This window comes from Coregonus clupeaformis, chromosome 28, assembly GCF_020615455.1.
Source record: "Coregonus clupeaformis isolate EN_2021a chromosome 28, ASM2061545v1, whole genome shotgun sequence".
Lineage (NCBI taxonomy): Eukaryota > Metazoa > Chordata > Actinopteri > Salmoniformes > Salmonidae > Coregonus > Coregonus clupeaformis.
In genome coordinates, this window is record NC_059219.1 from 20,905,768 (window position 1) to 20,932,979 (window position 27,212).

General features: G+C 41.5%; 1 protein-coding gene and 1 non-coding gene across 2 annotated transcripts; both read left to right on the forward strand.

Moving 5' to 3' along the window:
* The first annotated feature begins 733 nt into the window (after nucleotides 1-733).
* On the forward strand, nucleotides 734-25,980 carry LOC123482146 (semaphorin-7A-like). The gene is made up of 14 exons (XM_045208722.1): nucleotides 734-1,038; nucleotides 3,543-3,682; nucleotides 4,218-4,280; nucleotides 5,047-5,142; nucleotides 5,384-5,489; nucleotides 6,168-6,275; nucleotides 6,787-6,926; nucleotides 16,126-16,310; nucleotides 16,938-17,046; nucleotides 17,315-17,516; nucleotides 18,122-18,237; nucleotides 18,408-18,580; nucleotides 18,820-18,875; nucleotides 21,305-25,980. The coding sequence occupies exons 1-14, from the start codon at nucleotides 957-959 to the stop codon at nucleotides 21,649-21,651; spliced, it is 1,923 nt and encodes a 640-aa protein (XP_045064657.1). The 5' UTR covers nucleotides 734-956; the 3' UTR covers nucleotides 21,652-25,980.
* Nucleotides 7,103-7,183, forward strand: trnaa-cgc. The gene has a single exon. It is a non-coding gene; the product is annotated as a tRNA-Ala (tRNA).
* Nucleotides 25,981-27,212: the final 1,232 nt, after the last annotated feature.

Sequence of the window (27,212 nt, forward strand, 5' to 3'; positions counted from 1 at the left end):
AAATAAAATGTAGTTATAGGTGACAATGACTAATACATATAGGCGATGGGTAGAAGTATGGGATACAGATACAGCTGCAGCCTATATCTAAAATAATAGATGTCAAATGATCTCTGTATTATGTAAATATCGTATTTTGCTAAAAGTGTCTAAATATCTATCAAGTGCTCTTCTTTAGTGTCTCAGATGGTATCCACCATGGCATACACTGACTCTACCATTAAGATGAAACCATCCATTAAGCAATTTTTCCTGCCATGGGCATTGATGCATCTTCTGACATTCAAGTCAATTAACCCTCCTTGGATGCACACACAGCAGAACTGCTTTGCTGATTCATCGCTATCTCGGTGTACAAGTGACTATTGACAGGTATTGATTGGGCAATATTACAATAACCCATCTCTACCATCATTGGCTTCTTGATGTGGACCTAAAATGTGTTAACACTACTGCCTGATTAAAACAAAATGGCTGGAACATGTTTTCCAGTTGGTCATGTTAGGTCTATATAAAATAGTGTTCAAGGAAAAAAAGCCTACACATTACAGGGGCATATTGAACATGTAAATCATTGGATAGGATTAGTCCTTCAACACACTGCATAGAGCATAAAGAGCAACAGGTATCAAATTACGCGTTTATGGTGGACTTACTCTGGAAGTGACCATGGTGCGCTTCCATACATCACGAAAGCCTACATTTCTTTTTCGCGCCCCATTCCTCACACCCCCGTTCTTTTTGTTTTTGAGGTGGAGCCTGATACCCCGATTCTTCAGTGGACTGTCGGCTAGACAGACCTGCACGGGTTGCATGATTGAGGCCAATAGTCAGTCGCATAGATCAGGACATTATACCAAATACGAAAGCCGATTGATTGCCTATAGCGGAAATAATATAGTAAGAACGCATTCGATTATTAAATCCTTGGAAATCGGGCACCTTGAGGACGTGGAATGATGAATTACATCATTTTGGCGACCGTTTTTTCCATGGTTTTCGCCGAAAAGTCCCCTCGGCTGAAATTCATTGTAAAAGGTATGTGCTAATTTAGCTATTGGCGTTTAGGATGGTCAGATCCGCCCTGTCTGTGTACTAGGCTATATGTGAGGACCTTGTTTTTTCCTCCATGGAAATAGTTAGATTAACGAATGAACACTACACTGTAGTCTACTTGAAGATCAAAGTAGTGGATCACTTTCCTCATCGCGCTTTTATACAAGCATGACATCATGCATGATTCAAGGTGGACAATCATGTAAAATGTTCCACAAAACAGGCTATACCAAAAAAATAGAAATGTAGCCTAATAATGATACTAGGCTATATTAAATTGACAGAATAATTGGCATTGTGTCAATGAGAACGGATCTCAGAGAAACACAAATAATGTGATGAGAGAAAACACTTTGGACTAGCTATAATTGTATAATTTGAATAGCCTATTTGTCAAATTATTTATGCGTCCCACTTCTCATCTAAATGAAATAAATTAAGCAATTTGTATTAGATTACATGGAAGAAAGTAAGCACTGTGTATTAGATTAAATGGAAGAAATTAAGCACGGTGTATTAGATTATATTAATCTTCATGTAGGCTAATTTAGGCCCATTGGCCTATTCCATTGTAATGAAATGTAAGGGACAGAAGTGTTCATACGTTTGGAACAGGTTTATGGCATCGGGAACGGTGGAATTATTCAGAACCAATTGTGTTTTGCAAGAAGCTGGCTTAATTAAGATAGCCTATTATTACTATTTAGGTGTTGATTATTCGGCTAGCCTGTCCTATACAATAGTGACCCACTCCTACGAAGACATCTAATCTTGAATTCAGAGCACACCTCAGCATGCCAATGCAGAGGCTGTATGTTAAAGGCCCAGTGCAGTCAAACGTGTTTTTCCTGTGTTTTATATATATTACCACACTATGAGGTTGGAATAATACTGTGAAATTGTAAAAAAAGGTTGATAATGCCCCTTTAGTGTAAGACCTGTTTAAAAAGACCGCCTGAAATGTCTCCCTGTTTTGGTGGGATGGAATTTTAGGTGACATCATCAGGCAGTAAATTCGGCTGCATTGGTCCTTTAAGTGTTTTGATAGGCTCGCGGTTTTGCAAGTTTTGGCGTTTCTGTCATTGATAACTCACGTGTGAGGTTCAACCTAGGGCAGTGGGTAGACGTTTGCCAGTTAGTTGTCACGGAAACGCTGTCCTGGTGTTGTTTACCAATCAGACAGCTGTTATTTGTGATCAATGTCCGGATATTCCTTCTGATCAGCACCTCCTTCACTCTTCAAGACAGAATATAAGGCTAAATGATATGTGCTAATTAAAAAGAGTGATGAGGAGCTCTAGATGTCATGTCATTTAGTTTACTCAAGGATACAATGTCAATGAACTTATTACAAAACCACTACATTACTGTTAAAACCCATCATTATGGTGAATACTTAGCTAGCGCTGCAGAACTGCAATGCAGGTGCACGAGCTGACGGGTAGATGGTACTGCAGTAGCTGAGGCTTGTTGAGCATAGAGCAGCAGCATTAGCTCCAGGGCCTCATTAACACACGCAAACACAAGCACGCGTGCACGCACGCACACACACACACATCCACACAGCCCAATTAATATTTATGGAAATTCCGCGCAGCAAACTAACAATTATATTTTCAAACTCACGCCCTCACACCTTGCACAGTGGTCTAATATATTCACAATCAATAGAAACAGGGCTATCAAGTTAAGATGCACCAACAGGTGTAAAGGACTGTATTCCTCTTGGCAGATCAGCAGTCAAATACAGACAAGAACATGGCCTATGTGTTTGACATATCAGTCAAACGTATGTTATACAAAGGCCTACCAACCCTATAAAGGGATGTCATATTAACGACATTCAGTCCTAGTGTACCCGATAGAGACAGACATGTCAAAACAGAAAGATAAAATCGATGAAAGCATTATGTTCCTGGAGGTTGAAATGACTGGTGACTGAAGCCTGGATAAGAGCGTCTGCTAAATGACGTAAATGTAAATGTAAAATGAAGTCTAGTTCAGCACCTTGGACAGCGCCATTTGCGGCTCTTTTGTCGGCCAATTAAGGAACTAGTGGTCTACTTTCCTGAAGCGTCGAGAACGTCAGTCTGCCACTGAATTGGAGTGTCGGATTTGCATGTGCCTGTAGGAATAGGAGTCCCATGGGTAAATCGTCCTTAACCATGGCAACCAATTCAATTTCAGTACAGACTCTCTCTCGCTCTCTCTGAACTCTACAGCTTTAGCTTCATATCATGTAAAACTAAAATGACTTGGGCCAAAAGGTAGACTGGCGGCTTTTTTTATTTCAGACCATCACATGACCACACCACAGAGCTCAATTAATACATTCTTGTTAAATCAAATTAATAAACTGAAAATGATGGGCAATTACATGTTCAATTGACTCAACTTGAAACCCCCAACAACACTGATCTACTGGTATATCATATAAAGACATTGTAACAACATCTTCTCCTAATCTACTTTGATATGGCCCACAGAGCCGGCCAGGTACCACTTCTCGAAACCGGAGAACTACATGTCAGTGTACCACCAGGAGGGCACCAACGTGCTGTACGTGGGGGGCCAGACAGTGATCTACGTGCTGACGTTCACTGACAGGGGGGTCCGCGACCTGCAGGTGAGTTGCTGGTGACCATAGAGATAAACAGAGATACTCGGGGGTGGTGACACAGTAACCCAATGCAGGCACAGGAGACTGGCTTAAAGAGGAGGCAGCAGCTGTCAACCTAGTTCAACAGCCTCCATGGCAGGAGATGGTTCATGCATACATTTATAGAGCAGATCTCATCTCTGTCCAATCGGAAGGAAGTGATTATATAGTGTGGGCTTATGAGGTCAACATACAATAAAGATACACTGAGCTAATAATGTCAACGTTGACTCGACAAACATGAGCAGAAGGTAGCCTATCATTTGTGTGTTGTGACTATTCTGATTGTCTGTTACCTATAATTACCCTTTGTTGATCAAATATTAGAGACAGTAAAGTAATCCTCCCTTTGTTAGTTTATGGCACAGGACCTGACTTACTTCATTTTCCATCAGCATTGAATTTGATTGCAGTCGATTGCATATTTGAAAAGGCCTAACATTTGCATATGAGATAGGGATAAATTGTATGACATACTGGAATGTATCTTATATTATTACAGATCCGTGTGGTAACTGATGAAAACGCAAAGGCAGCTTGCATTGCCAAATCAGACCCACCAAAGGTAGGTGGTCATCACCATCATCATCATCATCATCATCATCATCATCATCATCATCATCATCATCATCATCATCACCATCATCATCATCATCATCATGGGGGCGGCAGGTAGCTTAGTGGTTAAGAGCGTTGTGCCAGTAACCGAAAGGTCGCTGGTTCTAATCCCCGAGCCGACTAGTTGAAAAATCTGTCGATGTGCACTTGAGCAAGGCACTTAACCCTAATTGCTCCTGTAAGTCGCTCTGGATAAGAGCGTCTGCTAAATGACTTATTTATTTATCATCATCGCCACCATCGTCATCATCATCATCATCAATAGCAATTTTCGTCATCATTATCATTATCATCACAGTGAGGTAGGTTTGTTGCTACTGTAAGAATATGAATAAAAAAGAGACATAACATCAACATGATATCATCCCCAGTAGAAACTGTCCCAAAAGTTAAAGTTTGGGACTGTGGAACGGTACGATGCTGTATTTGGTATTCAGGCACAAACTCCTCTGGAAGTTTCTCTTGAGATAAAAGTTCAGCTACTGTACTTAATTAATAAGTGATGCAATGCATATGGAGTTATGCAGACAATGCATTCCCTCAGTACTGCAGAGGTAAATCTTGTGCTATCTGCCAAATTAGGGAAAATGGATCAGTTCCAATATCTCCTCCCTCTCTGGAAACTGAATGCTCTCTCTCTCTCTCTCTCTCTCTCTCTCTCTCTCTCTCTCTCTCTCTCTCTCTCTCCCTCTCTCTCTCTCTCTCTACTACAGTTGGAGTGCGACAATTTCATCACAGTCATTCAGAAAGTCAATGACACTTTTGTGGTGTGCGGGACAAATGCAGGAACCCCCAAATGCTGGCTGCTGGTAAGATGACATGATGATGAATAGAATAGCTATTGTCTTCAACATGTGTTTAGTGTTCTCACAATGGTCACACTTTCATCTTACTTTACTCCTGTATCACTTAAATAAAAGTTGGTAATAGTGTTCAATAAAAAACTGAAAGCATATATCTCCAGGTTTGTGTCTATTTGTACTGTATACAAGGAGGTAAGAGCATTCAGGATCTGGCTTGTGAGGTTGTGATGTCATTTCCTCTCCATAGGTAAATGACACTGTGCTGACTGACGCCCCCACCAATGGACAGATGGCACCAGCCTCTGACATCTCCCCTCCCTACCCCTCCCAGAGGTCCGTCAGTCTGTCTGCAGGTATGATGCGAGGACAGACAGACACTCCAGCCAAACAGCCATAGAAACACTGCTATTGTAGAAACACTGCTATTGGCACAATACCAAACCGATCCCTCACCCCTATTTCTACACCCTTGTTAACTCCTCCCTGTGGCTCTGACAGGATAGGATAAGTATCAGTATTGTGGGGAGAGCTCCGTCCAGCCATTATGTTCACAACTATACAGACCAATCAGATCCGCAACATTGGCTTTGGTATGGGTTAAGAGATCTGTTTAAAATGGTACCATAGTAAATGGTAAATGTAAATGTAATAGTAGCAAAGCTGTAACTCACAGTATTATCGGAATCATGACAAGGTTACTTTGTATAGCAGGTTCTGTGATAGCGCAGACCAGGCTGGACTGGAGTGATGAACCAATGAGCCATTTGCTAGAGTGGTGCAGCGTTCTGATAACGTTCAGTTCTCATTGAACCATTCATGTCATGATTCCAAATAACCTCCGTTATCACTATGGAGACAGTGCCCTAAGTGGGGTAATTGTAATATGGTTATGAGAGGATGTTGATTGGTGCAGTCAGCTGTCTTCTGTTGATTTCTTTTTGATCTCTCCCTCTACCTTCTGTTTGTCTCTCTCCCTCTCTCCTCTTTAACTCTCTCTCTATCTTTACCCCCCCCCCCTCTCTCACTCTCAGATGGGAATCTATACTCTGCTCTTTCAGCAGTGGGGCGTCACCCTGGCTCTATCCGCCGGACCTATGGCACTCAGAAACTCCTGAAGACTGAGAACAAGTGGCTGCAGAGTGAGTGGGATGAGAGCAACATGGGACTATATGGGTGTAGGAGAGCTGCATGAGGCACTGGAGTGGATGAGCATGGAAATAGCAACTCTATTTTATCTTATATCTTATATATTGTAACTGTAACATGCTGCATGCAGAAATGTAATCACTATGAATTCTTCCATTTTAAAGAACATAAGTTAAATGCACAGTTGTGATAAAAAATTGTATGACTAACTCCCAGTATTATGTACTGGAAGTCTTTATTAGCCTATAAAACTTCCATGCAAACACTTTTATAAAAAATAAAGAAATACAATATGCATTAGGAGTTTGAAAAGGGGTTGAGTTGGCCTGGTGCTCAAATGTTCTACTGCCTGGTTGAGTATTAGCTCTTATAGAATAGTGGCTGTTAAATAGTGATGAGTACCAGCACGTAAATATAAAGAGTAACGGCACCAGAAATGAGTACCGGCACCTATTTCAGTCCACTTCAAGCACTGGTGGCAGTCCTTCCTCTCTCCTGCTGCAGGTCCCCAGTTTGGTGGAGCAGCAGTAATGCCAACCTCTCAGAAACACAAGGAGGAGATCTACTTCTTCTTCAGTGAGTTCAACAAGACGGCCATGGTGGACGAGGAGCCCTACAGGTCGCGCATCGGACGAATCTGCATGGTAACCACAACAACATCACCTTATAACTCCCGAGTGGCGCAGTGGTCTAAGGCACTGCATCGCAGTGTTAGCTGTGCCACTAGAGATCCTGGTTCGAATCCAGGCTCTGTCGTAGCCGGCCGCGACCGGGAGACCCATGGGGCGGCGCACAATTGGCCCAGGGTAGGGGAGGGAATGGCCGGCAGGGATGTAGCTCAGTTGGTAGAGCATGGCGTTCGCAATGCCAGGGTTGTGGGTTCGATTCCCACGGGGGGCCAGTATTAAAATGTATGCACTCACTAACTGTAAGTCGCTCTGGATAAGAGCGTCTGCTAAATGACTAAAATGTAAAAATGTTATAATAGCTGTATTACAGCGTTATTGCCTATTAAAACTGAGCTCTGCGAAAGGTGAAACAGCACCACTGGTCACCCCAGGCGCATTATTATTATTATTAAAATACAAATTGAAACGGAGGAGATGGGCATCCAGCCTCGTGGTAAAAAAAATCAAGAGTTGATAGAGGGATTATGATTATGACTAAAATTGTTAACCCCAATACTGATGATGACTGTGTGAACCGTGCCCGGGCGGATGATAACATCCGTATAGAATAGACCTGGCCTTTGACGTTAAGGTTATAAACAGGCCGGTGATGAACCTTATGAACGATAAAGACGTTGACGAGATCTGAAAAAGCATTTAAATCCCAACTGCAAGGAGGAGGTCAGTAATTTTTATTCATGGTTTTGGTGAAATGATTTGAACTTGTATAAGAATAGTAATTATTGTGAAGGGCAGAGAATAATTACCAAAATCTCATAAGACTTGCCATATTCTAGAGTGGTAAAGCACAGTAACTTAAAGGAAGGATGGGGGTCTGAAATGACTCAAGGTAATAGGCCATTACCAAAATAAACTAGTTAATATTGAGATTGTACTGGGTACAGTGTTTATAATATAAACAGGAAGGGAGATAATTATCATTGTGTGAGATAGATACATTTCGAGAGTCAAGTCAAGAGTCATAAACAACTGGGGATTTGCTCTAACTCTGTCTGTTTCATGAAACTAGAGCTTTACGACCTCTGGGTTACGGATAGTGTTAGCAAAAAATCATACAAGGTTGTATACGTGTGAGACCTAATGATCCATCGAAATACGCGATAATTGTTTCAAGGAAGGGACTAAAATAGGTCGCGTGAGAAAAAATGGTTGTCCCATCTGTTTCATGAAACTGGGGTCTTAAAACACTCTGGGTTACGGGTTGAATAATTTAAATTGTTGATTACAAAAGCAGATCATAACATTTGCTCAAAAGTCGCACCTAATAATAAGTCCCAAAGAAAATAATTATTGATTGAATTATTACTAACTGATAAGAGAAACGGGGGGATTTCTTATTTTTCTACCATGGGAAATAAATATTCTAAAGAGGTCTAAGGATTAACGGAGGAAGATAAGATATATGTTAGGAAGAGATCAAAGGAATATTTATTATGGATCCATTTGGGAGAAGAGGTATGGATTTATTGGGCATCTTGATGTAGAGAAATTAGAGGCTATGATTAGACAGATGCATGTAAACTGTGGAACGGATTTGAAGAAACAGCGAGGGGAGGGGCTAGAGACAGCAAGAGTATGGCTTTTGGAGGCTCGAAAGAGAGAGGAAGGACAGAGAAGGAAAAAGGGAGTTATGCAGAGAGAAAATGAAGTAAAAGTTGAAGTTTCAGTGCCTCCCCCAGAGCAGAGGGCAGAAAGGTTATAAACACAGAGAGTTGAAGAGATTAGAGAGCTATAATAAGTCAGGGAGGCAGAATAGGGGAGGAGATAAGAGGAAGTGCTTTAACTGTAACAAGGAAGGTCATTTTGCAAGAGAGTGTGGGGCCCTGTGTAAATACTGTAACAAAACAGGTCATAACCATCGCGACTGCAGATATAAAGGAAAGGGCAGTGTCCGGGAAATGACAGTCTATTTTTTTGGTTCCACGGGTAAAAAGTTTGAAGAAGTGATTTGTGTCGATTAAGAATTGGCTAAAAACACCACAAAGGGATTATTTGGGAGGTATCAATAAATTTCTAACGATATATACGTATGAACTTGCTCACCCAAACGTAGACGTACGTCATGGGTGAGAAAGTAGAGAATATGAGTTTAAGGTTGTACCGTTGTTGGATCATGTGATAAGGTTTAATGGGTAATCGGACCATAACTAATGTGCTTATAGACTTAATGTATAATATACAGTGGGGAAAAAAAGTATTTAGTCAGCCACCAATTGTGCATGTTCTCCCACTTAAAAAGATGAGAGAGGCCTGTAATTTTCATCATAGGTACACGTCAACTATGACAGACAAAATGAGGAAAAAAAATCCAGAAAATCACATTGTAGGATTTTTTATGAATTTATTTGCAAATTATGGTGGAAAATAAGTATTTGGTCAATAACAAAAGTTTCTCAATACTTTGTTATATACCCTTTGTTGGCAATGACACAGGTCAAACATTTTCTGTAAGTCTTCACAAGGTTTTCACACGCTGTTGCTGGTATTTTGGCCCATTCCTCCATGCAGATCTCCTCTAGAGCAGTGATGTTTTGGGGCTGTAGCTGGGCAACACAGACTTTCAACTCCCTCCAAAGATTTTCTATGGGGTTGAGATCTGGAGACTGGCTAGGCCACTCCAGGACCTTGAAATGCTTCTTACGAAGCCACTCCTTCGTTGCCCGGGCGGTGTGTTTGGGATCATTGTCATGCTGAAAGACCCAGCCACGTTTCATCTTCAATGCCCTTGCTGATGGAAGGAGGTTTTCACTCAAAATCTCACGATACATGGCCCCATTCATTCTTTCCTTTACACGGATCAGTCGTCCTGGTCCCTTTGCAGAAAAACAGCCCCAAAGCATGATGTTTCCACCCCCATGCTTCACAGTAGGTATGGTGTTCTTTGGAAGCAACTCAGCATTCTTTGTCCTCCAAACACGACGAGTTGAGTTTTTACCAAAAAGTTCTAGTTTGGTTTCATCTGACCATATGACATTCTCCCAATCCTCTTCTGGATCATCCAAATGGACTCTAGCAAACTTCAGACGGGCCTGGACATGTACTGGCTTAAGCAGGGGGACACTCAGGATTTGAGTCCCTGGCGGCGTAGTGTGTTACTGATGGTAGGCTTTGTTACTTTGGTCCCAGCTCTCTGCAGGTCATTCACTAGGTCCCCCTGTGTGGTTCTGGGATTTTTGCTCACCGTTCTTGTGACCATTTTGACCCCACGGGGGTGAGATCTTGCGTGGAGCCCCAGATCGAGGGAGATTATCAGTGGTCTTGTATGTCTTCCATTTCCTAATAATTGCTCCTACAGTTGATTTCTTCAAACCAAGCTGCTTACCTATTGCAGATTCAGTCTTCCCAGCCTGGTGCAGGTCTACAATTTTGTTTCTGGTGTCCTTTGACAGCTCTTTGGTCTTGGCCATAGTGGAGTTTGGAGTGTGACTGTTTGAGGTTGTGGACAGGTGTCTTTTATACTGATAACAAGTTCAAACAGGTGCCATTAATACAGGTAACGAGTGGAGGACAGAGGAGCCTCTTAAAAAATAAGTTACAGGTCTGTGAGAGCCAGAAATCTTGCTTGTTTGTAGGTGACCAAATACTTATTTTCCACCATAATTTGCAAATAAATTCATTAAAAATCCTACAATGTGATTTTCTGGATTTTTTTTTCTCAATTTGTCTGTCATAGTTGACGTGTACCTATGATGAAAAGTACAGGCCTCTCTCATCTTTTTAAGTGGGAGAACTTGCACAATTGGTGGCTGACTAAATACTTGTTTTCCCCACTGTAGTAGAAAGCCAATATAGTTCAACTATTATGGTTTATTTGTCATTTCAATGGCATAAGGTGAAATCTGTATTTATGAGTGTAATTCAACGGCTGGTATGGGTGGTAACCGGATACTACTGAGTATTTGGTTTGGTGATGTTGAATGGAAGATTTGTAGCGTGGTTTGGGTTAAATAGAAAGGCTCACTTATTCAACAGGAATAGGTGCGGGGAGAGAGTTTTTGTGTTGCCGAATGAGGTGAGAGTTAAAAACTACTGAGAATAGAGAAGTATTATGGACATACCATCGTAATAAATAAACTGAACCAAACATGACGTTACTACAGCAATAGAGGATGGTTAATGTTGTTACGTTAGTTTTTAAACCCGATGATAGAGGTAAATGCAGAACGCTGTTTGAGAGTGTGTTTTATTTTTGCTACTAGGGGATTTAGTGTTTGGGATGAAAGGACTGGCTAGTTGGGAGTGATGATGTGGCTGGCTGTGCGACATGGAAGTGGTTGTTTGGCGTGCTTTGAAAGGATTGCGGATTTTGTGGAGTGACTGACAATGTATGTAGAGGGTCCCTGGTTCGAACCCAGGTAGGGACAGTGGGTAAAGCTTTCGCATTGGGGCTATGGACCTAGATTACTAGGTGGATTGAGAAATGTGAAAGGTTGAATTAGATAGCTTAAGTAGATGAATATTCTAGAAAGGTCTATGAAAATATGTTATTAAGTAATAATGGGTTGTGGTTACAAGTACTAATGACATGATTTTGTAAGAAGGAAGCTGATTAGGGCAGGTCCCCGCGCCTCCCCCGTGGGGGGAGGGGTGAGAGACAGTACATAGTTCAAATGATAGGAAAATAATTTATGGTTCTAGTTCGCGGGTAAAAGAGTTGTACTTGCTTGACTGTATCGAGCAGAAGTTTGAATAGTTGAATGAAAAGCATTTCTTTGACAAATTCTAATGGTTATTACTTTATTGTATAGGTTGGGTAACACCAGTGGTGTATGAAAATAATTGGTGATTTCTAAAACGATAATCTGTTTATAGTACGTTGAACAATGGGATATAGTTGTGACTATTAGGATGATGAATTGAATAAACATTGGTTATAAGTATGAAGTTATTAAACAATAGGTTTTTATTTTAAAAACATAAATGCAACAGGTTGCGATTATTAAATTAATAGAAAGGGGTTATAGGTTTATATTAGAAGGTGTAGTGAACTTAATGAAACGTGGTATTATATAGTGTCTTCCAGGATTGATGGAAGTCTCCTATAGCATTATGTTAAGGGGATGCCTGGGATAAAATATAATGTCTTACTTACACAGAGTATGTGATTGTATTGGCTAATGAATGAAATATGAAATTTACAGTGGCGACGGGAACAATAGAAGGGGAGACAGATTTTCCTATGATGTTGATCAAATAATTGATAATGGATCATTTGAGATGAGATCACATGGAGCAGATTTAGGGGTTCAATAATCATTGTGAGATTTAAAGAGGATATGATCTGAAGGGTAATCAATTAAACATAATCATTGTATACTCGAGGAATTTTGAGTGGTTTTATGGATTAGTTATGAGGAATTAGATTGATACAAATGATTATTGATGAGTTTGGACTGGGGAAATCTGCATCATATGTTGTGTGTACTTACCATCTTTAGATTACTGATGGTAATTGAAGGTTAACAAAATGTATAAATCCTCTTCCAGGAGAAAGAGATTAGCTTATCTCATTGGAATGTTGCCCAGGGCTAGGGGGAGCAGTTTAGTGGAGTTAGGCAGTATTTAGGCCGTAAAAGTGAGCTACCAAATTAAGTGGGGCCTGGCTATTTTTGGTTGTTGTTTTTCAATTGGGTTTATCAAATAAAAAAACAACACACCTAGTATGATGTTTATAAAGGGTTAGAGAATAAATGTCATGAGGACTTAATGAATACTTGGGATAAGTAACATTTATGAAATATTTAGGATGATGGTAAGATAATTTATTGGTATATTTGCAGATTGTAGCAAGATAATGAGCAGTAGTAATTAATGTGTTATGGGTTAGATTAAATGTTTTAGAGGTGTGTAAGTGAAGTGGGAATCCATGGCTGTCCTACGGCTGTCCTACGTTATCAGTGAATGAAAGCAGAAGGGAGCCTTTTGCTTCTCTCCTCAAACAGAGAGGAAAAAGCTGCCAGGGTTGAGCAGAGTTCAGGCAAAACCTTTGTCTCTCCTTTGCTATCTTCTTGATTGATTACAGCATGAAGGGGGGTTTGTGTTAGGTTTAAAAGATTTAAGTATGGACCTGTCATGTCCAACCATCAGTCTTCAGGTCAAGGCCGGGAGAGCCGGGGTAGAACAGAGTTTGAACTAAACATGAGTGTTTTTACAAGATAAGGGATTTATTGATCGGATTACTATTGCCAATTTGTAAGTCGCTCTGGATAAGAGCGTCTGCTAAATGACGTAAATGTAAATGTAAATGTATTGATTCTGAACTGAATGAAAGTCGAATTTAGCCGCCATAATAGACGAAGGAAGTGGGAGAAGCAATAAAGAAGGAACAGTCTCAAAAATAAATAAGGGATGGCAATTGGATGATAAATTACCAATATTACCTAAGTGATTGTTTAGGTAGGTGGTAATATTGACACATGGGCAGAGATTTGTGTCAAGAGGGGGGATGATAGTAGATGGTAGGATTAAAGAATAAATATACGAAGGATGGGACAAAATACTTTAAAAAACATTTTTTTAGATACAGTCTAGAAAGAGAATACTGATGTGAATTGTATGATTAGAGAGGGGTTAAGGAAAACACACAGGAGAGCAGGAAGAAATGGGGTACAAGGTCTACCGATAGTATTAATGACGATCAGGAGAACTCCAGATAAAGAAGGGTTATTGCCATTGGAGAAGGGATTTGGTAGACCATACAGAATGCCCGAGTTAGGAGGACTGGAGCAGTCAGAAATAGAAATTGAGAGCACCCTAGCAGAACACGTGAGAAGGTAGTTTATTAACCACACCCGTATGTCAGAGGTTTTGTGCCCCACAGGTGAACTAAAGGAGAAGGTGACCCACTCTATCTAACCAGGTGACTGGTGAGCATCCAGTCCCTAAATAAGAAAGACTGGAAGCAGGCCTGTTGGGAAGGGCCCTATCAGGTTATATTGGTCACTGCCTTTGCCATTAGAATAGCAGAAAGAGCAACCTGGGTCCACGTTACCCACTGCAAAAAGGTAAGAACACATACAAGCACCACTGAACACACGCAGAGTTAGAGAGAAGAACTGGACCAATAGGATCTGGGGATCACCTCTGTTAACGAAGATCTCCTACCCCGACCTATCATCACTGTAGTGTGTTCTCAGGGTGTGAGTATGGGGTAGTACCAAGCAGAAAGACTGAGGACAGGAGAGGGTTGGCGGTTTTTGGGAATATGGGTGACTTGAGCTGCATCATAGTCTCGGCAATGGTCTTGATATGTCAAGATCCACCACCAATTACGCTATGCCCTTACCATTGTTAAGAAGTAAAAGAGAAGAGAAGCGACCCGACATACTGACCGTCAAGGACGAGTGGCCTACAAAATGGGAGTCAGAGAAGGGCAGACTGTAGGATTCAAAATAAGGGTTAGGGACGTAGCCAACGGGTGGGGTACATGTCAATAAGAAAATCCCATTATATTCGTGTTCGGCCCCCACGGCGGATTGTTCCTAGACTCAAGTGTTTAAACACACTTGGGGACGGGGATATGAGACCGGGGGGGGGGGACTGGACATCCAGATGGGGGGGTAAAGAGAAACAAAGACATCAGCAATTATCAATTGGAGATAGTAGTAATGTGACTGACTTAAGTTCGGAAGCACAGGAGAGAATTCTAAACCTTACAGCCCCTGTAACCGATGTGTGGTGGGCGTGTGCCAGTAAAGGCAGTATAAGGCGGAGAATACCAAAAGGGTGGCTAGGTACGTGCGCCCTGGTTCTACTGATTCAGCTAGTTATAATTAGTCACCAGGAACCAAGGAAAGGGTTAAACAGACGTAGGAGGAGTTTTAACAAGAAGGAGAATAGCCCTATTTAGATGGATGCGATTGGGATACCAAGGGGGGTATCGGATGGATACCAAGCTATGAAACAATTAGGGGAAGGGTTTACTACCACGTTATTTTGGTGGGTGACAATAAACAAAATTGTGGATTGGATTAATTATATCTATTACGACCAACAACGATTTATTGGCCAGACTAGGGATGCAGTAAAAGGGATCTCTGAACAATTATCCGCCATCTCACTCATGACTTAGGAAAAGAGGTTGGCTCTAGATCAGGCAGAAAGGGGCAGTGTCTATAGAATGGTAAGCCATTGTTGCACATTTATCCCTAACAACACCACACCGGATGGGACGGTCAGCAGAGCTCTTGCAGAATTAACTGCTCTAAGTGAAGAATGGGCTTAGAACTCAGGAGTTAGTACATCTTGGATAGGGTGGTTTGATTAAATGTTTGGTAAATGGAAAACCATAGCAGCCACCATCTTGGGAGCAGCCAGCGTTTATATGGGTATTCTTGTATTATGTGGTTGTTGTCTTGTTCCCTGTGTCCGAGGGTTGGTGAGTAAGGTGTTGGAGATTGCAGTGTCTCAACCGATGGAATGTGAAAAACGATCCTCCAGGCTTGGTGGATGACGAGGACTTTGACCCTGAAAGACCGCAATTGGATGAAACGTTTATTAGTTCTGACATATGAAGATCAGATTGATCATGCTTGTAAATACATTTATCCTAAGGGTGTAAAAATTTAGTCAAAGGGTGGATTGATAGAGGGATTATGAATATGACTAAAATTGTTAACCCCAATACTGATGATGACTGTGTGAACTGTGTTAGGGTTATCATTATAAACCCACTAACAGAGGGGGTGAGTTAGAAACTGCTGAGACAAACATTCCAGGATGAAGGGGACTGAGAAACTGGTTAAAGGCTGCCTAAAGGTGGGCGGAGCAAAGTGCCTTTGTGTGAAGTGGTATAAAAGCTGTATATGTGTTTTTTGGCGGCAGAGGTCTCCATGATTAAACATACAGATCATTCTTGCCGGTTGTGCCGGTTGTGGACCTTAATTCATGGTTAAACCAGAGCCTTACACCCTCTGGGAATTATTCAGAGCATTAAGTTTGATTAGAGAGAGAGAGAGAAATTCTCGTGACAAGAGTACATACACTTCTGTTCTATCGCACGTGCAATGACGTCAGAGGGGGAAAAAACAGGGTTTGTTTTTTGAAGTAACGTCTTTGCTGTTGTAATATCGCAAACGAACCTGGCAGTTTCACCGCTAAGGATTCCAGCTTTAATGTTATGGTGTACTGTTGTATACTGTGTGTCCGTCTCCAGGTCGACGAGGGGGGCATAAAGAACCTGCTGGCGGACTCGTGGACTACCTTCCTGAAGGCCAGGGTGATGTGTGGTGCGGGTAGCACCCCCCAGCAGTACAACAACATCAGACAGGCATTTGTGCTGTCTGACGTGGCCCACGAGAAGAGGACCGGGGTCATGTACGGCCTGTTTGCCAACGCCTGGTGAGTAGACACCTTACACCTCCAACACCCTCCAACCCATATGGCTGCTTAAGACTGTGTCATGCTTAAAATGCAGGAGAGGAATGAGCAGCACAGACAACATAATCAGAGGAAAGTAGGAATTGTGCACAGCACATCCAAATGGGGCACAGGAGCTGGATAGAAGTGTATAGCAATGAAAACTTGGGAGCAGCAAGTTCTATGTTTCATTGAGGAAAATACATGTATTTTTAATTTTTTTATTTCACCTTTATTTAACCAGGTAAGCCAGTTGAGAACAAGTTCTCATTTACAACTGCGACCTGGCCAAGATAAAGCAAAGCAGTGCGATAAAAACAACAACAACACAGAGTTACATATGGGATAAACAAAACGATGATTCTATTTGAAGTGGGCTATGCTCTGTGGAGGTGGCCAATTACTTTTGAGCTTGAGTGCTTTTATTAACATATTTAAGCAGCCTTAAATCCTCTTAAGTCCTTTTAGAGAGTCATAGTAATATGATTCTACTCAGCTATCAGTCTGTGATTGAGTTGCTAACAACATTCTGATTCACGTTTGAATAAAGTAAGAAGAAGGAAGGAAGGCTTGTATGCCTATTAAGTGTTGTATTGTTTGGTTGACCAGGGACACGACAGTGATATGTGCTTACTCCATCGAGGACATTGACCAGGCCTTCGCCACGTCCAAACTGAAGGGCTACAGCAGTCCTCTGATTGGACATCGCCCTGGCACAGTAAGACACCCACTGAATCAGTTAAAGTAACTTTCTTTTAATTAACTTTTTGTAGTGCCAATCAAAGTCATTTTGCAAAGGCCAATTGCATAAGCTCATGTATGTGAGTCCGTCAATTTTGGGGAAGTGGAAGACTTGTGTTTCTATTTTGGAACAGTTGCAGATGACAGACACTGATTGTGAAATTATTGTGCAAGGCAAAGCCACAGTCTAAGTCTGTGTCTCCTTCCTGATTACATCACTTTCATTACATCACATCCTGTCCCAGTGTGCCTTCAAGAACTCCACGGCAGCCCACAACCCTAAGACCCTGGGGGTGATCAGGGACCACCCGGAGATCGAGGACGTGATTCGTCCGGTCGGGGGGGCTCCACTGAACCTGCCTACCGACGATCACTTCACACACACTGTCGCTGCCATGGTGCTGGCGGTCAACGACGAGCACTATAGTGTGCTGTACCTGGGAACAGGTGTGTGTGTGTGTGTTTTGTTTTTTTGCTGTCAAGCTGTATCTCATGTACAGACGTTTGGTGTAACCTATTTAAAAGTTATTTTTAGAAGACATAGTCTCCTTGACAAAGTAAATTAAAAAGTTGTTTGCTCAACGCAGGCATGAGTTGGAGCTTAATATAAGAGTGCATTTTTGGCATGAATCCCAGCTAAATTGACTGAATACAAAAAAAAACTAAGTGGCTACAGCCTAATCAACGTGCTCTGATAAAGAAGACAGTCACTACCACAGGGAAAGTAGTGATAGAGCTGTGAACAGAGCCATGGGTCTCTGAGGTGGCCTAATAAGAAACTAGAGCAGTTAGTCTTCTGTGGGAAGTAATAGCCTCTCAATCTGGGGAGGAGATAAGAGAGGACAAGCTGTAGGACAGGCCTGCTCTTCTCTGTAAGTCACCCACTGATGAATTGACCAGTAGAGAAAAAAGGCAGCCTGTGCTATTATAAACCTGGGGCCATATTCAATCCAAAATGGTACTGGGTTTCTGGGGTACATGAAAAAGAATAGGGTGCGACCATGGTGTCTCTCTCTCCTCTGGTAATGTTCTCTCTCTCTTTCTGGTGATAGAACAGGGGAAAGTGCTCAAGGTTCTGCACACTATCGAGGATGCCTTTATCATATCCCAGTACTCCCTCTTCCACAACGAGGGTCCTGTTCTAAGCATGGCCATTGACTCTAAGAAGGTACTGTGAGACCATCAGCGAACACTCCTTAGCAGCTAGCACTAATATCCGTAGATGAATTTGTTTACGATGTAGCTGCAGTCCAATCCATTTCAACAATGCACTTCTAGTGATAACCACTGTATGTCTCTTCCTGTCTCTCATGTATTACTCCCTGCCTTCTCTACCAGGGCCACCTTTATGTGGGCACGGCAATGGAGGTCCAGCGCATACCATTGGCTGACTGCGGTCGCTATGGAGACAGTTGCCGGGAGTGCATTCTGTCTCGGGATCCGTATTGTGGTTGGGACGCAGCCAGGAGGAGGTGCACACCCATCCCAGCTGGATACAACATCAGTACTGGGTATGAGATGTGATGATGTCACTTCTTGAATACAGTTTAGATACCTATGGAAAACATGCAGAGTACCAAAAATGACAGTCAATACCAGCCCTAACATATCATCTCTCACAGAGGAGTGTCGAGGTTCCAATTACTATTCTAGGTTTTATGATAATTGGTTAATTTACATAAAATGGTTGATAGTTCAAAATGGTACATGGTAATTTGATGTTCCTTCAATTATTTGTTTCATACCATAGGGCACTCACTCAGAGTCTGGACCATTCCAATGCCTCTATCTGTGGTGAAGCTGCTGGTGAGTGCCACTCCGCCTCCTCTCTGACTCTCCCTCTGTATCTTCATTAGCTGAAAGGAACTTTTTTCCACAGCCTAACTCAGAAGATGATATCATATAATTGAGCGGAGGCTCAAACCCATTGGGCGGTTTAATATCAAAGTTTGCCCTCACTTCAAAGCCCAATAGCTTCAGCCATATTAACCTCTAATAATCCTAACAAATTCTCCCCGCTCATGGGATATGCACTGTCTTTGTTAGCTATCTCTTTTTTTCATTACTTCTCTTGGTCGCAGTCTCAGTGCAGCTGTTATGCATATCCCTTGACTGTTTCTGCTCTTCCATTCCTGGAACATTGAGATTTACAGTGGGGAAAAAAAGTATTTAGTCAGCCACCAATTGTGCAAGTTTTCCCACTTAAAAAGATGAGAGAGGCCTGTAATTTTCATCATAGGTACACGTCAACTATGACAGACACAATGAGGGGAAAAAATCCAGAAAATCACATTGTAGGATTTTTAATGAATTTATTTGCAAATTATGGTGGAAAATAAGCATTTGGTCAATAACAAAAGTTTCTCAATACTTTGTTATATACCCTTTGTTGGCAATGACACAGGTCAAACGTTTTCTGTAAGTCTTCACAAGGTTTTCACACACTGTTGCTGGTATTTTGGCCCATTCCTCCATGCAGATCTCCTCTAGAGCAGTGATGTTTTGGGGCTGTCGCTGGGCAACACGGACTTTCAACTCCCTCCAAAGATTTTCTATGGGGTTGAGATCTGGAGACTGGCTAGGCCACTCCAGGACCTTGAAATGCTTCTTACGAAGCCACTCCTTCATTGTCCGGGCGGTGTGTTTGGGATCATTGTCATGCTGAAAGACCCAGCCACGTTTCATCTTCAATGCCCTTGCTGATGGAAGGAGGTTTTCACTCAAAATCTCACGATACATGGCCCCATTCATTCTTTCCTTTACACGGATCAGTCGTCCTGGTCCCTTTGCAGAAAAACAGCCCCAAAGCATGATGTTTCCACCCCCATGCTTCACAGTAGGTATGGTGTTCTTTGGATACAACTCAGCATTCTTTGTCCTCCAAACACGACAAGTTGAGTTTTTACCAAAAAGTTCTATTTTGGTTTCATCTGACCATATGACATTCTCCCAATCCTCTTCTGGATCATCCAAATGCACTCTAACAAACTTCAGATGGGCCTGGACATGTACTGGCTTAAGCAGGGGGACACGTCTGGCACTGCAGGATTTGAGTCCCTGGCGGCGTAGTGTGTTACTGATGGTAGGCTTTGTTACTTTGGTCCCAGCTCTCTGCAGGTCATTCACTAGGTCCCCCCGTGTGGTTCTGGGATTTTTGCTCACCGTTCTTGTGATCATTTTGACCCCACGGGGTGAGATCTTTCGTGGAGCCCCAGATCGAGGGGGATAATCAGTGGTCTTGTATGTCTTCCAGTTCCTAATAATTGCTCCCACAGTTGATTTCTTCAAACCAAGCTGCTTACCTATTGCAGATTCAGTCTTCCCAGCCTGGTGCAGGTCTACAATTTTGTTTCTGGTGTCCTTTGACAGCTCTTTGGTCTTGGCCATAGTGGAATTTGGAGTGTGACTGTTTGAGGTTGTGGACAGGTGTCTTTTATACTGATAACAAGTTCAAACAGGTGCCATTAATACAGGTAACGAGTGGAAGACAGAGGAGCCTCTTAAAGAAGAAGTTACAGGTCTGTGAGAGCCAGAAATCTTGCTTGTTTGTAGGTGACCAAATACTTATTTTCCACCATAATTTGCAAATAAATTCATAAAAAATCCTACAATGTGATTTTCTGGATTTTTTTTCCTCAATTTGTCTGTCATAGATGACGTGTACCTATGATGAAAATTACAGGCCTCTCTCATCTTTTTAAGTGGGAGAACTTGCACAATTGGTGGCTGACTAAATACTTTTTTTCCCCACTGTAATCCTAGGGAGTGGAGAATGAAAGATGATGCAATATCATATCTAAAGATATTATATTTTAATCTGTCATTTTAGCAGATATTCTTCCAGAGGAAGTATCAGGCCACAAAATTAAATAAAACACTATTTAATGTATCTCTGTGTCAGCTTGTACACGTTAGTCTGGTTTTAGGTTTACTGGGCATTGAGTCACAATTGTCCTAGTAACTGACAGGAAAGTTATCATTTACAATAACCTGTATATTTTTTCACAAACATGAGTGTGGCCTCTCACCCACACATTTCTCACATAATGAAGTTGTCCTGCCAATCCTGTCCTGTCATTCCCATTTTGAACTCATCAATGATTGTTACTGTAGATACATAAACAATCCATACTTATGAAACCATAGCCTACTCTCTAGTCTAGGGAGCCCATAAGTAAGTATTTAATTTGTGTGAGATCATTGTCAACCAGGTTGTGCCCTCTGAACCCCCACAGCACTGAAGACCCACAGGACAAACCCCAAACAGGTGTTGATTGACTCGGACGGCCCCGTCAACCTCCCCTGCCCCGTGCGCTCCTTTCACGCCACCTACCGCTGGGAGAAGGACAACTGTATCCAGCACTACCCCTGCTTCATCACTGGAGACTCCTGTGTGCTGGCACCCACCCCTGACCTGCCCCTTAAGCAGGGGGTATTCCGCTGCATGGCCACGGAGAACGGCTACAAGGTGGAGGTGGTCTCCTACAGGCTGGTGATCAACAGTGGGCCTCTGCCTGCCTCCCTGGCCTCCACCCTGGGGCCCTCCCTCCTGCTTGCTGCAGCCACCCTCTGGCTCCTGTAACCATTGCAAATGCTAAAGCTAACCCCTTAGCCTCTAAGGCCCTCTCTCTGACAGACAGGAGAGGAGGGGCCACCATACCCAGGTTAGGTTCGCAGAGCATTGATATTAATGGTTGGGTAATGCGATCAGTGTTGCCCACAGAGACTGTTTTCATAAAAAGTGTTTTTTTTATTTATTTTATTTACATTGTTCAGAAAATGCCTGAAAATAAATGAAGCCATTTATTTTTTAATGATAAATGGGCCTACAATACTAACTAATACTGAACTGTTTAAACAAAAACAATACCTATAACAAATTTTTAATACCTAACATTTAAACTTCATTAATATATTAACATCAATATGGGTTGTATGGAAAGACAAACTATATTATCATGTCTTATTCTGAATTTTAAATACAGATTCAAACCACAAGATGTGCTTTGCGAACCTTGCCTGTTCCACCCAAGAGATGACATCTCATGAGTTGGGTTAAATACAATACCAGGCCAATTTCTCTTTATGGTTTCTCAACTTATTTTGAAACATGATTGTGCTACCTTGTGAATATTTGAAGCTTGAATACTGCTCTAACATCCAGACATCCTGTTGAAAGTCATAAGTATAGTCTAGTATTTAGAAAATGTCTGGTATTGAGTGTTTAAAAAAGCCTTAACAATTCTGGGACATATCCCCTAAGCACAATTTGTAGTGGAAGCAAAACTGCTCAATTGGGTTGACTTGGCTCTGTGAATGAGGTGGCCAAGCCTTACTTTGATGCTGGGAGGAAGTGTCATCATTTTGACAAGAAGTCATCTTTTTGACAGGAATTAGATAGAAGAGTGTGAGCTCATCCTCGAACATCACTGTGTCTGGGCAAGTCCTCTGCAGTAAAGGCAGTTTTTGCATCGTTTTAGTGGATAGTATCAGACATTCATATTAAGCTACTTCATTTTCAATAAACATACAGTAAGTAAAGTAAACATCATTCAGTGGCAGGTGAGGCCAAATTAGAAATGAGTAGATGACATGTAGAGTTGCATTTTGTAGCTTGCTATACAAGAAAACGTTTGTGATTATATGAGTACCGTGTGTTAAGTATTTTATTGCTCCGCAAATGCTGATTTCCACCATTGCTGCCTATGTATATGAAAGTTATTCTTGATGGTTCAAGGTTTTATACTGTACGGAAGTCCAGAGAGGAAAAATATTTCCTCGTTATATCGAGATCACAACTTTTTATCTCATGATCACGACATAGCAAAAGTTGTTTAGTAAAGATCACGAGACTGTTCTCATGGTCGCGACATAGCAAAAGTTGTTTTGTCGAGATCACGAAATTAACTCTATAAATAGGAGTAGACGCATTGATGATAGATTGACAGTATGGCTGAGGCAGTAAAGCCCACGGTGGATCAACGCATATGTTTTTATTGATTGCTACACTAAGGGATGGTACATTTCATGCAAACATCATCCTTTCATTTGTGTTTGTCGCTCATTGTCAGTTTATAAATTAGAATGTTAGCAAGCTAAATGTCCCTTACCTTGAGCTAAGAGCTCTTGGGGTATCTAAGCCTTTGTGGGGCATTTGAGCCCTGAAAGATGCCTGACAGGCAAACCTGTCTCCCAGGCTGAATGCCACCCCCAAGACCACAGCCAATCGCATGCAAGCAACAATGCAGCTAACTTGGCTAGTCTTGTGAGTGCGCAAGCTAGCTAGCTAGTTAGCTAGGTAGTCTTGTTAGCTAGCTAGCTTGTATATATGCTGGTTGTTAGCTTGCATAACTGATATGTGTATAATTGTAAGGGGCACCTCATGTTTTATGGATACTATTAAAATGTACAGAGTGGGTGAGCTCAATTCCTGACAGGCTGATAAGATTACATTTTATCCTCAGAGCTTGATCAGATTCAATAGCAGTCTCAGAGGCTGATAAATAAGGATTCCACCTTGTAGGTTGTTTCATAGGTAACTCTCCTTGCAGGCAGATTAGCAGTCAGTGCATTATGTATATGATCAATAAATGGGTGCACTCTATTGCTTAAAGGCTCCTGACATCAGCCTCTGAGGCTGCTATTGAATCTGATCAGCCTGTCAGGAATAGAGCTCACCCCCTGGATCAGATATGCATCTGCCTATAAAGCACTTTGACAGCTAATCTGCCTGCAAGGAGCCTAACCTATAAAACAACCTACAAGGCAGCATCCTGACTTATCAGCCTCTGAGGCTGAAATTGAATCTGATCAGCCTGTCAGAAATGGAGCTCAAATACTGTAAATGGTGTCACTTATAATTTATACACAAATCAGTTATGCAAGCTAACCACTAGCATAGATAACAAGCTAGCTAGCTTGCTAGCTAGATAGCTAACAATACTACCTAGCTAACTAGATAGCTCACAAGACTAGCCTGGTTAGCTGCGTTGTTCCTTGCATGCGATTTACTGTGGTCTTGGGGGCAGTGGACAGCCTGGGAGACTGTATCTGAACAAATTAATGGATGATTACATTTTTTTACATTTTAGTCATTTAGCAGACGCTCTTATCCAGAGCGACTTACAGTTTTTTAGTGAGTGCATACATTTTCATACTGCGTGATGCGTGGTACTTCTGATTATCTTGTGATCTCGACAAATCAACTTTTGTTATGAGATAAATGTCTTGGATCTCGACATAACGAGGGAACTATTTTTTATTTATTAATATGTCCTGTCTGGACTATACTGTGGTTATACAATGACGTTACTCATTGACTGCTTTAACTAACCTATTCCCAAGGGGAAAATCCAGTGCATAATACTCAAAGGGGTTATTTTCATACTTGTATCTGTATGCTGTGACAAAAGGCATGACATAATTTGATAGGATCCTTTTGTGAAGTAGAACACTTTGAGCAGCCACCATACTCTGGGGAGAAAGACTGAAATTAATGATTGACATTTTTTGAAGATATGGAACAACATTCCTCTTTAAGCAATATATTTTTTTTTATTTTAGCACCTGACCTCAAATAATAATAGTATGTGCTTTATTGGAGGCAGAGAATGTTTGCTTGGAGGGAGTGGTTTACTCAAAGCAAATGTTGAATGTAACATAGTAATATGAATGTAGTTGCAACAAAATGGAAGTCTATTGTCCCCATTTATTGATTGTAGTATCGCAGTGCTGAAGTACCATCTTACAACCACTACTGTGTTTTTAACTGTGCCACTGAGCTTTGCAATTGAATTAGCCCTTGTGGAAATTTTTGAAATGGCAACAAACCACTCTCGCCTGTAAATATTGGTAGAAAACAGGCTATATAATGTTGTTCATCAAATGGTTTTAGCCATAGTTCTACAGGTCCCATCTCTCTCTCTGGGGGTGGCTGTAAGTTTGTCTCGAGGTCTCAGGAGGATCTGCTTGCTGCATTGCACTGATGCGGGCTATTTACTGTGCCAAACATAAGCTGTGTTGAGCTGCCTCATCCGCCGCCTGCCGCTTCTCAATCACTTAGCACTTTGAGTAATTGGTTTCCCAAATCTCTTTCTCAAACTCACACACATTCTTATATATGTCACAAATACACACAGGCATGTAGGTGCACGCTCACACACACCTCTTGTTTACCAATCACTCACTTCAATCTCATTCCCTATACTCCAGTATTTACTGTTGCTTATCTGTTTCATTGTATTTTGAGCATGAAGCTTGTGTGTCTCTGAAAACAGTGAACAGAAGCCACTCATACACTAGCCAACACTAATTAGGCAACTGAACCTGTCTCGCTCACTGCAGAGAAAAGCTATTTTACCAAGACAGATGGCCTACTGTCAATGGGTATTGTTAAAAACGGTCAATGAATCGTGCCTGTGCAAAGTTGATTGTATTTGGCCTTTCATGGATTTCCAAGGGGCAGCACTGATATGGGAGCTTGTGTCTCTTTTCTGGAGCACTTTATTTAATGACCACCTTCATAGCCAGGAGTCCCTGCTTTGACGTGGACATAAACAGTGGATATATCGCATGCTGGTGATTATCATTATCCTCTATTAAATAGGTAACAGTATGCTCATTCTACATTACTCAGTGTGGCCACTTCAAGGCAGATCTCCTCCAGAGCAAGAGAAAGATTTAAACCAGTTTGTTGTGTTTTATTGGAAATCAGCTTACCAAACTCGATTGAAGAGGAGATTGTACTGGTATCATGCTCATTAATGCCTCACCATAACATGTCTTTTTTTAAAGGACAGATGTCTGTCTATATGAAGTGGTAATACATGTCCATGTAACAAATCTGTAACTCCATATGTTTCCCTTTACTGAACATGTGCAGTGAAAATCAATAAAGTAACCAACTACAGTATTTTTTATTCACTTTTATTTATTCAGGATAGCCCAATTATTATATTTTTAAAATGTACATCATTGGTATTTTTTTTATTTGAGTGTGTCTGTGATGAGAGAGAGAGGCGGGGCAGAGGGAAGGATGTGGACGAGCATATCAAAAGAGGAGAGGAAAAGAGAGAGAAAAGAAGGGAGACAAGGAGAGTGAGAAAGACCGATACATGCTTAACGGTATAACACATGAGCAGTGAGCATGGCACCGTTTGCGGCACAGTGGAAAGTTGGATTACTTTTAATTGTAGCTGATTGTGTTAAACGCATGCTAGAGAACCACAAAATGGTTGATTCTACATTGAGTAAATGATGTTGAAAATGTTGCACCATCTACTGGTGTAGAATTGTATGACAGTTCAGTGTCAACGCTGCACACGTGATCTTCATAAGAGTAAAATAAAATAGAAACATCACTTAAACCATGAAACAGACAGGTGAACCCTATTAATACTGGTGAATGCCTATTCCAGGACATATTCCATTGTCAGAGAAGTGATATTGCTAAACACGATAGAGACAATGTATTTTTGCCAACTCACTGTCAGTGTCACGCCCTGACTCTGGGGACTCGTATTTGTTGAGTCAGGGTGTGTATTTTCTGTGTGGTATGTTCTATGTTGTATTTTCTAGGTTTAGATCTAGATCGTCTAGATCTATGTTGGCCGGTGTGGTTCCCAATCAGAGGCAGCTGTCGCTCGTTGTCTCTGATTGGGGACCATACTTAGGTAGCCTATTGGCACTAGTGGGTTGTGGGATCTTGTTCCGTGTTAGTTATGGTTGTTTTGTGTACCTTGGACTTCACGTTTCGTTTGTTGTTTTGTTATTGTGTTTATTCGGAAAAAATAAACATGTACGCATATCACGCTGAGCCTTGGTCCGTCTCGTCGATGAACGATCGTGACAGTCAGCTCATTTTCTAACCACCACTTCCTGCTTTTTCCCCCCATCGGAAACTTGACTTGACATGGTGATGGATCAGACACTAATGATTAATAACAAGATCATTCACTTTATGTGAACACCCACCAACAAACTGAGGCAACCATAATGAATAACATAATTATTTCTCCCAAAATACAACAAAACCCATCCCCCTCTCTCTTTTCTATTAAGAGAGTTTCTATCCATTTCCCATGAAGTTAGTTTCCTATTTGGAATGAAGAGAAACAACTAATCTTATTCAATAACTGACAGGCT

What these genes read in the sequence shown, in the direction of transcription:
- LOC123482146 (XM_045208722.1), top strand. Translation starts at nt 957, where the DNA reads ATGATGAATTACATCATTTTGGCGACCGTTTTTTCCATGGTTTTCGCC. An exon ending in GTCCGTCAGTCTGTCTGCAG is followed by an intron (nt 5,490 to 6,167) that starts GTATGATGCGAG and finishes TCTCACTCTCAG; the next exon opens with ATGGGAATCTATACTCTGCT. An exon ending in TGTGCTGTACCTGGGAACAG is followed by an intron (nt 17,517 to 18,121) that starts GTGTGTGTGTGT and finishes TTCTGGTGATAG; the next exon opens with AACAGGGGAAAGTGCTCAAG.